This window comes from Anopheles cruzii, chromosome 2, assembly GCF_943734635.1.
Source record: "Anopheles cruzii chromosome 2, idAnoCruzAS_RS32_06, whole genome shotgun sequence".
Taxonomy (NCBI): Eukaryota; Metazoa; Arthropoda; class Insecta; order Diptera; family Culicidae; genus Anopheles; species Anopheles cruzii.
The window spans coordinates 49,359,581-49,373,608 of record NC_069144.1 but is presented as its reverse complement, the minus strand read 5'-3'; the positions used below and the strand labels follow the sequence as shown (position 1 = coordinate 49,373,608).

Genomic DNA, 14,028 nt, shown 5'->3' with positions numbered 1-14,028 from the left:
CAATTTATCATACATTCAGTTCCTGCTGATTGAGTCTGCTTATTTTCAAACCGGTCCAATCTGTCCGATAGTAGACCAGCAGAACGATGTGAAAGCGGGAGTCAGAAGTGTGATGCAAAATGGAAAAAACAACAGCTTCAAAAACACCATCTTTGAATTGGAAAAAATATTTTGATTACTCCTGGAGCGTAAAACTTGTTCTAGGAATGCATTCGAAATGTATGTTAATGTATTCGCGTACGTAGCGTTTTCAACATTACCATATTTCATCATTGGATATACTCCTTGTTTAGGATGTCTACTGAATGTGAATACAAAAACTACTACACTAGTTCCTAACAAACGTTTGGCAAAGTTCCACCAGCGTTCATACGCGACCCATATCGAGCAGAATTCCTACAAATTGATAACGACTACATGATACTACACACCAAACAACGAAGAGTACGTACGTAGGAAGGCACTTTAAGTCCAAAAAACAAACAGCTAACAAGCAGAATGCCTTCCTGCCACGGGAGTTATCAAACGAACGGAGGTGGAACAGTCAAAGGTGCAGCAACAGGTGAAAACATACAGGAAATGAAAAAAGAACAACCGTCAAGTTGAATGAAGGGATTAGCCTCTACCTACCGCTATCACATTCATCCGACATCGACATCTCCGACATTTTGGCCGTCGTAACGTCCTTGTGGGATGCCAAAAACAGCACCACTTCACGTTTCTCATTTTTGATGGGCACAATATCCAGCAAACACCAGAACGGAGTGCCTTCATGGCGACGTTGTTTGGGGGGTTTGTTTTTTGCCGTTGTTGGGTTCGTTAGTTTATTCGTTGGCGCCGGAAAAGAGAACAAAATGTATACAACTCCGCGTTAATACTTTTTATGTTTGTTCTGTTGCCAAACCATTCTTTTACATTCTAAACACGAAGGGGCCGGCGAAGGCTGTCCTGGAGAGGATAAAAATATTTAATTGCATTCATCTCCTTCGTCCTGCGTCGCACGATTTCTAGCTGTGCCGGGCGCGCGGGTCAAAGTAGGGTCATTTTTTAAGCAACAATTCAAGAACCCACGCTGAGAATGCGTTTCATTAGGGAAGGTTTAGATGTTTCCGGTATCTGTCACATAAATTATACCGCGCCACTCGCTACTTATCGCCGCTACGTTGCCGCTCGTCAAGTTTGTTGTGTCTGCTCCAGTTGTCCCATTATCACCCGAAAGTAAAAGCTTAACCCGGGATGAAAGCGTACCCGAAGTAATAGCAATCCCAAGCGAGCGATGAATGGTGGGCCCTTTTTCTCTCGGAACGACTTTGCGGTAAACTTACCACAACGACGACGACGCACCGAAACTCGGATTGTTGATGAAAAATGAGACAACCACCAAACATCAACTACGTGCAGTGAATTCTAATGGGGTGTCCGCGGTTTTTCTGCGGCAATACGGCTCCTCTTCGACAGTCGGTTATTAATTCGGCGGCGGCGCCGCCGTAAATCAAGTGCAAATTAATGGTAATATAAATCAAGTGGATAAAGGTAATGTATTTACTCTCGTCGATACGCTGTCACAGTGGTCTGTGTGGTGAGCTTTAAAAATCCCCATCAATTTATCCCTCCTAAGCCATCGTTAAGGCATCAATTAAAATGTCAGACGAAGGGCGTATACGTCAGCGAATGTTAGCTTATCAACGTCCCACGCCGCACCATGTCCACGGGGTGGTTTTTCTGCTTCTGCTGAGTAACGTAGTAAACGTGTTGCAATTTAATTCTCACTGAACCGGGCTGCTTTTAAGTAAATTGAATACTTGGCACATGGTTTTGCTTTGCAAAATATGGTTAAATATCCGTCCGGGCGCTTCCGGGATCTGAGCTTGCATTATATAATCTGATTGTATCTTTTCTTTTTACGAGCAACGAGTATGCTCATAAAACGGTTGCTTACCATTTTTTTTGTAGAAAATAACTTCCAACTTCAGCTCCGCTTTTCCGTCGAGGCTGGTTTCGATCATAGTTTTATGCTCATCCTTCGTCTCGGGCCCGTAAAGGAAGCGACAGGCACAGCCTGGCGAGGAACAACGGAGCAGAATTTAGTGCCGCCGGCCGGCAGGGATGGTGTGCCATTTTATTACCTTTCTGCATAATTTGCGCTCGCGAAAAACCAGACAACTCCACGAATCCATCGGAGCAGTACACTATCGGGTATCCGTTGACTTGTGCGTTTCCCAGCACAAAATTCGAATCTGTTGGGAAGGGTTTGTTAGTTTCGCATTAACTTGTTGGGGGCAAATTCATTTATTTTAAATCAACCCGCTAGTAGAGTTAGTAAACATTATGTGCCAACAACTATCTTACTAATTTTCCATACTCGAGATTATGATACCGAATATTAATTCAAATTAGCACATAACACATACGACAGTTTCTACTGGGCCGTTCCCTGGCCACATAACAATTATTGAACCATCCATGGAGTTTGATTTATTGTTCATTTTAAATTAGTCGCCCACAAATTTAAGACGCGCATAAGCTACCGTGTCAAGCCAAATGGTAGGAACGAAAATTCCGTTCCGTCGGCACAGTCAAAATGTGAAAAAAGGCGCACGGATGTGTGACTTTCCTCGGTGCTCCCGTAAGAAAGCCGCGTCGCTCGCGTGAACTCCCAATTAATTTTCTCGCAACCAGTTTTCCTGCATTACACTTCCACTGTGCCCAGCGGGTTTCCTTTTCGGTCGGCTTTTCAAACGATACCGAACGCGGGGAGGTGGCGCAAATTGTGAAAATGTGAACAAGGTGCGACTTCAACCGGAACATCGGCCCATTTTCCGCCCGCCTGGGACAGGCAAGCGAAAGGCGACGAAATTGCTTGCCGGCACGCGACATTCGCCCCAACCGTGGGCACTTAAGTAAGTTCTGAAATGCTAATGCCTCCTTAATTAAACTGTCTACTTACGCGTGCCATCGAAACGGGTCGCAATAGTGTCGAGGAAGGTGTTCTGGGGCGCCAGAAGCCCCTTCCGGGCCGGCATTTGGGCTGTGTTTGGGTGCTTTCCGGTTGCGCTTCGCGAGCAGCTGGGCCTGAAAAGGGAAGCAGAGAGCGTTCAGCGAGAAGCGGAAAATCGGGGCGTAAAAAAGAACCTAGCAGGAAGCAACAACAATATCAAACATTACCAATTTTGCACACCACGCTGGAGCATAATCGGTGCACAAACAAAATTATGACACACTACTTAGCAGAGCAGGAAACGCACGGGGTAGCAGGCACCCCCGGGAGGGAACATGGGCCGAGTGAGCACACCGTAAACGACACGAGTATGGCGTTGCATGCTGATTTTAGCAAATATTTACGGGACAGCGGCGTACGATTTCGAGCCGACGACGGGCGGGCGAATCAAAACATGGGTCCAAGCCGGAATCGATAAATACCCGTTCGATATGCTGCTGGCCATGAATCTCTCGCTGGGATGAGTAAAATGGTGAGCACGCGGCAGGCGGCATAAAACGTGAAAATAAAAACGTAAGCAAACTATCGCTATCGGACCACTATCAGTGCACAAACATGGCCCATCCGCCCCACACGCCGATGCCGCTGGGTGGAGCATCAATTTACACCATCCGGGTACCCGGCCAAACTGGCCCCCGGGGACTGGCCGCGCATCGCTTCGAGCCCACCCGAAGTGTGACTAATCACTATCCACCGCTCGAAGCACGGCAGCAGACGATTAGATAACACACCACCATCCCAGCCAAAAAAAGTGACCATCAACAACGACGACGACGACTGGCGTGTAACGCCGAACGCGCAGTTTGTCGAGTCAGTGTTCGGAATGCCTCCGGAACCCGAAGTTGAATTCGAGTATCCAGCACTCCTGGCCAGCTACAATCGGTACTGTGTCAAGAAGGCATCAGAACTGCGTCGAAAACATCGCTTATCGCGTCTAACGTCGGTGAAGGTCGCGACTATACGCTAGGTAAATCATCTGATTCGGTCTTAAATCACCCGCATGGCACGAGACCTATGGGTTGCCATCGATAAAGATGACGTAGATTAGCCATTTTTACATTGCCCAATAACGGCGACACCATCTGTTCGCGCTCTTTTCCTGCATCGAATGACGATATCCAGACCATCAGTGGCCATCCCCGTGGAGCCCAGAGATGGGAGTATCTGGTAGGTGTTTCAGCAGGGTTTAGTTTGTGGAAGTTTTGCAACAATTTGCCCCAGAATGTTATGTCTTGTTGTAAAATTTCCTTCTTGTCCCGGTTCCGATCTGAAGGTCGGACCACATTTGGTGCCTATAATTTGACAGGCGTCATAAACTAGCTCGATGGCACGGACACGATGCGATGACATATTGTGGCCCCTTTCGAAACCTACGAGTTAAATAACTTCATTTTATCGGTACCCTTTTTTTGGTCGAAATTTACAGTTCTAGGATGCGCACGATATGGCAGACTCCTAGACTCGGAGAAGAGACCGGAGCTGAGCCCGGGAGGTGCCGGGTGCGCTTTGTTTATGCCATTCCTTCCTACCTGCCTAGCATATTGATTGTGTAAACATGCGTCCAGCCCACGCCCGGCGCCGAAGATTAAGGGCCGCCCGAAGCGTGGACTGGAGGTGGCCGCACTGCTCAGTGTTGCTTCACGCGGGTCGATTATGGCAACGACTCCTCCTCGGCCTCGGCTAGGGTTTGCTAACTAATTTCTCTTTTTTATCACCCAATCCGATACCGCCATCTCGAGATCGGCTACGGCACGACTTCCGGTTGGTGCGGATGCGGAGTTGAATGTTTTAATTTTTACAACGACCGGACAGCATAAGCCATCACAGCCCGAGGCTTGCGACCCATGGCTTGGGCTAATGCGTGTGTGGGATGCTGTTCCTTTCCCACCAACACCACACAGTCTTGTATCTGGTCGGCCGTACCGGAGTGGGTGATGGTTTGATTGGTTTAGCCAAGACCTGGCTCGAGTGCAGGGCAAAGATCTTCGAGGAAACATAAATATTACCCGATCAACACGCTGACCGATAGCCCGCCCATCGGACCACAGCACGTGCAGTGTGGCCGTTAGTTTTCTTCTCATTTTATTAGCACTGCCCCTTTGAGCATCACCTAGCGGAGCGTACGGTCACAGGAGCAGGAACAGAGACCTGTTGTATCGAAACGCTAACTTACCCGAAGCGGTCCGTTGACGGACGGGCAATCCCTTGTCACGAAAACCCTTCCTTATGTACTCCATCGCTCCACTATGTGGCGCAAAGGCGCAGTGGCGCGGAGCGAACGGTGTTAAACATAGATGCAACAAGTGGGAGTTTGCTCCGGCATGGAACCGTCCGCCACGGAATGGTGCGCGCCGGGCGCTGATTATGTTTATTTTTAAAAAGGGTGCAATTTTGCGAGTCATTTCTCTGGGCAGCACCTCGCTTAGCAGATTAGTGAACAGACTATTATTCTCCGCTAGGTCCGCTTTTGGATAATCATTTCCCTATTTTCCCGCAACATTACTGAGTTTGCACTTTATACTTTACAGATGTTTTTAAGTTGGAGATAACAGATAAAATATACTTTCGATGGATACGATAGGTTACATGTTCTATAGCGAAGGTTCTGACCTGGAGGCTGTTGTAACATTTATTTTAATCAACATTTTCGTCATTTTATCCACGAAGGTTATCCACCACGAAACCGAGGCACCGTAAGCAAATCGTGTACGCAACCGAAGTTCCATCTATCAAACCAGAAATTCATTAAGATGTAAAGCCTTTCGCCCGACGTGGCCCCCAGTTGCGTGTGTTCCATCACCGAAATGTGTCAAAAATTGATTGACATATCGCAAATACGCTTCGTTTTCTCACCCCCAAAGGCAACGTGTGATTGATGCGGCCAACACGGCCAAACGGGGCGAGAAGTCCGTTTTTAAAGGGCCTTTTGTTTAAAGAGATCCCCGCCTCACCGATTCTCTATTAACCCGTGACAGCTTATTTAAATGACTTATGGAGTTGTTTCGAAGCCGGGCACCGTCTTGCTTTGCCGGTTTAAGCCAACTTTATCCGCAGGATAAAACAGGAACTATGTACTATGTAGAACTTTCACTGCTCACGGCGAAGGCTCGAAACACGGGGCAACATGAGCGCTTTAAGCGCCGGGAGGCAACCCGGGACTCGAACGGAAAATCGAAATACGAAACATGTAGATTGGATTACGCATCTTCGCCTCTTCCCGGAAGCGTACCACCATTGGATGCCATTTTTCTTATTTCATTCAGAGATTACGAAACTTCGCAAACGGCAAGTCGGTCGGGGGCCATCATACGTGCCATTCCCGGGTATCTGTAGCTGTTGTTCGTTGCTCCGTTGGTTTTACCTCATTCAAATGTGTATGAAGATGGGTTCGGATCGAAACACACAGCTGAACATCGCACAACCGGTCGATGATTGACTTATGGTGATGTTATACCCTTCGCCACGTGCATCACATTACATTAAGTTGTACTTTTCCAACACAAACTTCTTTCAAATATGCTGTTCAGGAGCAAAGCAGACACTATTTAAAGCTTCATTTCGTAGCGCCTTTAAGGTGGACACCCAGACACTGTTGTAAACCGTTCGGCACTTTCTTCGACACAATCCCGAAAAGCCATCCCGGCTTAGTTTTCCGTTTTGTGGGGCCGAAAAAGGGTTAGAAATCGAGCATTGACCAGTGTGTATCGGGGTCGCTAGGCTTTCTTTTTCCAGCATAACCCAAACAAACGCCTAAACGCCCAGCGTCTTCCACTCCCACGGTGCACGCCCGAATGTTGCTCTTTTGTACTTGAAGTTGTACCCAAAAATTTGATCTCTCTGCTGGGTTGCCGGAACAGCCGAACCGGTTCGGTGGCAGTACTCTGCGTGGTTTCACCCCCAAGCCCCACGACAGGGAAGATAATCGCATCGAGTATTGGGACGTAACGAGATATGAAATTGATTGGAAATTCCACTGAAACCACACCGGCACCGGCTCAATTCCGCCCCGGGGGCGACCATCACTGCGGAAAGAGAAACAAAGTGAGCCGCCCGAACTGAACCCAACGACGGCTAACAACGGCAAAATAATATTTTTATCATCAACAGGAATGTTTCCAATTTCGATGCGGCACTGCGGTTTGTGTTAGGCAAAGGTGTTAGAAAACTTGGTTACCGTGTTTTGCACTCATTTCTTAATTGATCACTAAATCGACAATAAATGGAAATGAAAATTTCTAGAATTTTTAAAACAAATAAATGGTCAAATCCTTCTTTGGCGCATGACGTGCGGCCGGCCATCAACTGTTGAACGTTCATCCTGCATTCCACAACCCAGCTTTCGCCGGACGTACAAATACAATTTATGTTTCGGTAGGAAAATTGGCCGACCACTTCTTTGCCGAAATAGAGTGTCCTCACTTCGTCCGCTAGCGGGGCGGCGCACGGCCCACGGTGTATCCATTTTTGGGCCCGCTACTAATATACAATTTCATGCTCCAACTCCACAGTAAGTTCCACCGTTCCGGTTGGCCTTTTCGGTGGCCTCGTAGCAACCGTTGCGTCGAAACGGAAAAGTTTAATTCAATCCGTCATTCGAACGTTGGAAGCACACTTTCTGCGGCATATTGGCGAAGCACTTGGCCGTCTGCTGAAATGGGCACCATAATGATGGTGCGAGCTCATTGCATCTCCACACACACACACACACACACGTGTAAGTTTCCCGACCACCGACGGAGCATCCGGAAAACCTAGGCTGCATCACGTCCGCCATACGTGTTGGATGCCCATTGCAGTATGCTTATCTTTCTTCTCCGGAACCTCGTGAATATGTCTCCGATACACACGACGGAGCTCCTCTATGGCTACTCTGCGCGGCACTAATAAGGATGCCCAAGCCGGGTGAAGGAACGAACCGCTGGAGCTTGCAACACATCGGTCCATGTTCCATTTCTGGCCAGTGAGTTGCCGTTTTCGGAAGAAGATTCATTTCCTTCGACTCACTGTAAATTAAATTAACCTCTCTCGTTGATACAACCCGCTCGGTGCTAGGTGCGCCGCACCGAGCAACGGACTAGTTAAGCATTCCGTTGAATTCATTTCCGGCGGCGCGAAACATCTTGGCAGCCACTGAAAGATGGCTTTCATCGCCATTTATCACCCGTTTCCGATTCTAGTTTCCCGCCCTGCGGCCACAGATGAAAGTTTCTTTCGCCTCTGTCAATTCCCTGGCCGTGTGCGTGTTAGACGAAACTGCCCACCCCCCCTAAGGCCAGGAGCCATCTCCAGGGATTTGGCTCTGATCCGCCCGGACACGGACCGCGGGAGCACGATTCGATTCGTTAGAAGTTTCGCAAAGTAGATTTGTCGTGCTGAGGGAATGCAAGTTATATTTACTAACTAAGTGACGGTTAGGCTAACCGGACACGAGGCCAACCGTTTAAATGGAACAGTTTGGGAAGCAGTTTCGCGCTTGACACTGTACGCAAATGGATCGTGCGCAAAGTTTGATGTTAGTGAAGTTGGTAAAGTACTAAATTGATTCCACTTCTGCGACTGTGAAGGTTAGCAATAATTAATATTCACTAATTGGCTATAGGTTAAGGAATTGCTCGAACTCACCCGAACTTTATTGTGAACTGAAAATCAGATCCAGTTCTCAAACATAAAACAGCTGATAGGACGGCTGATCTCTTTAATTTAGAGATTTACACTGTCCGTTAGTTTCCGATTAGTTACTTTACACATAGCTCAACCCATTTACTGAATTTTGATGGCAGGTTTTCTCACTTTTGCCATCTTTTCACATGCAATGAAATAAAAATTATTATTATCCCGGGTGTCACCTACACACTAGAATTTTCCGATTCTATCTGTCCTATTCCGTCCGGAAAAGCTCGATGCTAGAGCTGGAGCACTCTCAGCTGAGCCTGTCAGCCGGTAAAGACGGTTCGGTGGCATGCATGGCTAAGCCTGTGTTGTGGTATGGAAAAAATGGCCATCCGATGTAAAAATGGCCGTTCTTTCGTGCCGATCGGGCATAGAAAGCAAGCCCCCCTCCGGTTCGTCCGACAGAAACCCTACGAAACCAAGGACTCATTCGATGGCACAGTGGCACAGGGTTCCGTGCGGTTCCCTAGTTTAGCTGCACGGTGCACAGAACGAGAACATCCTTCTGCATGACTGACTCAAAAACGGTATCCAATATTTCATCCAATCGAGATTGAAAATGCTCCCCACCAGGATAGCGAAAGCACGTTCCGGAGGCCAATCAACAAAAACGAAAAGACGGTGGCCCGGTAAAGATCCCTCTAATATATATATCTATAGAATCCTACGTGTTTGTGACCTGCTGTGCCTTTCTCTGCCAGTACCGGGAGAGGGATCGTATTTCTTTGCCCCAAACTTGCCACGGTGCCGCGATCCGACCAGTGGAACCGTGGCTCGGCAGGGCCCCATGGATAATTGGAAAGTTGGTGCGCACGATCAAAAATTGATCGCAGACCGAGAAAAACTTTCGCAATCAACCAAAAAGTTGCACCGCACCCGGGCGCAACCTTTCGGGATCTAAATGGCTGCGGCCAGCCAGCGCGGTTCTGGCAGAGACCGCAGACCAAGCCAATCAACAACCAAGCTCGCTTCAGAGCTCAACCCGAACCGACTCAATAACCGGGCTATCACTTAAATCGCCGGGTGTGCCGGGAATTAAAGGACGTGAGCAACTGTTTCCGTTCCCGGTGGGGTACAAAGAAATTAAATCTGTGGCGTCAATATCTTGTTCCATTAACGCCCCATCAGCAAGTGGCGTGCGAAAAGCGTTAAGAAAACATCGAAAATGTATAAATTAGGCTCGTTAAATCGATTTGATAATACACGTCGGACGTGGCACGCGGGACACCATCGCGTTAACTACGGACTGCCACGAGGGAAGGGACCACGCGGAACATAATTTCAAACTTTCGCTCGGCCAATAACGAACCACCTGTTGGAGGGAACATTACCGAGGCTCAAATTTATGGCACGCCACCCCAAAACCCGAAACGACCAGTCTGCGCCCCTGCCTGCCCATGTCTGGGATCAGGAGTTTCTTTTCGCTTTCAACGCAGTCGCCCCGGCACGGCAGGCACCTATTCAATTTCCCGAGCCACATTAAACCCCCCCGGGGGCGGTGGTGGTCCGGGAAAATTCGACCTTCCAAGTTCGGGCACCAGCTTGCGACCCTTGGTTTCAGCGAAAAACGACCAGCGGTTACGAAACCGCGTTTCACTTCATTCTGCAATCTCCAGTCGAGCGCTCCGCACCGCTCCGTATGTACTGGTCTCCTTTAAAAGTCCGGGACGTTCAGATGTTTACCGTCACCTGATGGGTACTTGGGCCGAAAAAAAACAACAAGCAATTTGAAGGCCGTGCGTCCACCGGGGGTTTCAAAAGTTTCGGTTCCCAGTGGTCCCGAGGCTCGCTATCACCGCGATCCCCGGCGGGAAGATCGAATCTCAACAATCTCGCAACAGCAGGCCACGCACCCGTAATGCACCTCGCCGAGCTCGTCTCGTCAACTTCGTTTCCCACGGAAACCCGATGGCGATGGCGGATGGAAAACACATCAAGCAGGCCACGGGCCGTACCACAAACAGACCCGAATCGATTCTTCGTGTTCGTTCTACCGCTTCTCAAGATTGACGACGTAACGCACCATTTGGTTCCGGTACGCTCCTCCGTACGTGCTGTTCTTAAAGCGGATCCCCATACGGCCCCCGCGTGGGGGGGTGGTCCGCATAAAGCATTTTATTGTTCTCCATGCCAACATAAATTAAATGTGGAGCTTTACTACGGTGCACTCACGGCATATCTCCCCCGGTTATTGGCCTGGACCGAAAAACCTGGACACCAAATTTATGTGTTCCGAAAAAAATGACACATTTCGAACCCCGCCGAACCCCCGAATTTAAAGCAATACGAAGCCAGTAACGTTAATTTGGCCAAACAGAGTAATAGAGTCCATCTGTGCGCCATAAATAATCGTATCGTTCGCCAATCAATAACTGACGTCCCTCTGCGTTCTGTTGCGTGGCTTGGCTCAAAATCGATTGAACCAAAATGGCTACGCCTCCAGGACCGGAAGTAGGCGAAGAGTTTGTTCAAATCTTGACCCAAGTAAACAAATGATCGTTGGCAAAATACTTCCGGAGCGTGTTTTTCGTTGCCGTTTTTGTCGAGTGAACCGTGTTTTTCAACACAAACATTCCCGTTCTTTACCAACATTAACATTTTTTTTGTAACATTTGCTTCAATACGAAGCTCGACGAAGCGTAGTAATCAATATATGATACAGGAAAAATATGCCTGTATCGATGATATCTATCTTTGAGGACGTTTAATATCAGTTTTTCCTCTTGTGCATATCAATCGTGAAGAGTGTAAACTAGCACAAACTGTCCCGATGCCCAAACTGTTTGTGACATCTTTTGAAATCCCACCTCATTCACCGATAGTCCGTGCTTCACTTTTTTGGCCCTTTTTTTCGCAGCAGCAATATCGACGCTCTCCTTAGTCCTTCCAGGCCGCAACGTTGTCCGACCGATCCCTGCCCGTAGGTCGGTGGGTCCATTAAAGCTGGATTAAAACGGATTTGGCACACGGAGGCTGAGGGAAATATTTCAAAACGAACTCCGGCCGCAACCGAAAAGGTAATGGGGAGTAACGTCGGGACCGATGTACAGATCGGACGCACAACGGAAGAGATCAGGGATGATAGGGAATCATTAAGTAGCAAGTCGCTGCTGAGCTAAGTCGCAACAGATAGCAGGCGCGAGAGTGAGAAGAACTAACGAACTCGAACTCCAGGAACGAGGCAAACGAGGACGACGACGTCGAGAAATTGAGAAGTCAATCAGAAAATTGCTACTCACCTTTGGCGCACCCAGGGCAGGTGCCGAGCACGAGGTTACCGTAAGGACACAGCAGAAAGTCACACGGATCCTAGCATCCTGGCCAGGTTGGGTTGGTGTGCAGCAGCCGACGGGAGTCGAGAGTCGGCACGATGTGTTGAGCTGACCGATCACGACCGGAAACCCGGCAATGCACTAAATTGATACTTTTTCACTCGCCCGCTCGCTCGCTCACTCTACGCAATCCGCGGGCCAACCACGCTTTGAATATAACCGGAACAAGGACACACTACCCCGGAGTTTCGGACGGGTTCTCTGTATGGATGGCACCAGATAGGGTAAGCGATAAGTAAACGTTATATTGCAGGCGCATGGCGCAAGGTCATTCGACTGTCTGTCTCATTCTGGCTCTCCGCGTAAGCGAAAGGAGGCCACATGCCCCATTGCAAAGTAGTCCTTGGATGCAGCGCTCCGTCCAGGAAACGCTCGCCAGAAATTCGCGCGCGCGTTCAAAGACTACGTCTGCCACAAACCTCCTGCCGAAGGGTTGAGTTGGTTGAGGAACTAAAACAAAACAGGGTAAAAAAGCGTCCAAAAACACTCACACCCGCCTGGTCCGCTTGAGTGTGTAGAGGTAGGTCTGGCGTCCTTAGAGCCTACCAAGGCGGCACTCGACGTGGCGGCGATCGCTGGCGGCACTCTCTTTGCACTATTTATACTTTACCCGATTTTCCTCCAGTGAACACCGGTTACGGCAGACCGCACCGCACCACCCACGAGTCTCCTCCCGCATCCATTGTTTCCAACCCCATCCGCCTGGGCCTGGGGGCAGCCAGGCAGCGGGAGCCGGAGCTGACGTCCTCGCCAACGGCAAACAGTTCACCTTATGTATATTTAAAAACACTCTCAACACTCCCGATTCCAACCACTCTGCCTCTGCTCTGCTCGGTCTGCGGATCAGCAGATTGCTGGGCAATTTTCCAGCCAGCCAGCCAGTCACTACCACCCGCCACCCCGCTTTGAATGCGTTCCTTTTTGCACGGTTCTCCGTTCTCGACTTTTTCTCGTCTTCTCGGCAACCGACGGAAGCGGACCATCTTGGTGATGAAAACAAGCGTACACAAACACACACACACTCGGATACACACAGACAGAGATGCATTGTGTGCACAATGCAACAAGAACCGCGCGGGAAAGTAAAGTCTCCAAAAAGCTTGACAATCCGCAGTGGATCCATCATCCTTCAGCACGGTTTCCGTTGGCACCACATGCATGGAGCTACTTCACTACTTGGCCCAGACATTTGGCGCACCTGGCCGCGCCGTTCGAACGGAGACCTCAAACTCACTCACTCGCCAACTCGCCCTGCACAGAGCTCCTGGTCAACGGCAACGCGTCAGCAGCGTCTGGCTGTCGGAAGCGTCACCAACGGACTGACTGAGGGACTCCGTTGGCGCGCATCCCGACCAGGTCTCGGCTCTCGGCGGGTTCGGTTGGCTGGCTGGCTGGCTGGCTGGCTCCGGTCACCCCAGAGCCAGCGTGACACGAAGCACGCCAGGCGACGCGGTCGTAATCCTTTCCGTGAATCGGACCGCAGGCCGTCGTAGTTCGGACAACTTCCACACTTCGGACAGCTCAACCGCGCGCCTCAACTGCCATTTTGCGAAACCGGACCACCAATCGCTACCGTCGACTGGCGGCTCCTGGGTCTGGATGCGCCGCGATAGCTCCCAGATATCCCCGGACGACGACGGCCGCCGACAGATGACATCTGCTGATGCGCCCCCCCTGTTGCTTCCCGAGCGACCTCGCGCGTTGGGTAAACTTCATTAGTAAAGCCACACATGGCCGCACACACACACACACGCGTACCTTCCACCGGTTTCGCACCTAATTGACTGACTTTTTCCGGGTTCCTGGGCGACCGTTACGGTGACGGGCGGACCAAACGGCGAACGCGGCCCCCGACCGGGACGGTATCTGGTGACGGGACCTGGTGCGCGAGTGCCAGCAGCATTCCAGGCTTTCGCTTCCGAGCACACCGAGGAGCAACAGCAACCGACGAACCGGAGCGACGATTGAATCAACGCGGAATGAACCGAACCAACAAACTGTTGCCCTGGGCATATGAGAGCTGGAGCG

At 49.8% G+C, this 14,028-nt stretch overlaps 1 protein-coding gene across 1 annotated transcript in view; it reads right to left on the bottom strand.

Annotated features, from left to right (window-relative positions):
• Positions 1-11,953, bottom strand: part of LOC128269049 (potassium voltage-gated channel subfamily H member 8) — a 23,301-nt gene extending 11,348 nt beyond the window's left edge. Inside the window, exons 1-5 of the mRNA XM_053006395.1 lie at positions 11,908-11,953; positions 2,948-3,072; positions 2,127-2,237; positions 1,940-2,059; positions 631-768 (exon numbers count right to left, since the gene is read on the bottom strand). Coding sequence (XP_052862355.1) covers positions 631-768; positions 1,940-2,059; positions 2,127-2,237; positions 2,948-3,023 — 445 coding nt within the window. The 5' untranslated portion in view covers positions 3,024-3,072; positions 11,908-11,953. The remainder of the gene's footprint in view (positions 1-630; positions 769-1,939; positions 2,060-2,126; positions 2,238-2,947; positions 3,073-11,907) is intronic.
• Positions 11,954-14,028: the final 2,075 nt, after the last annotated feature.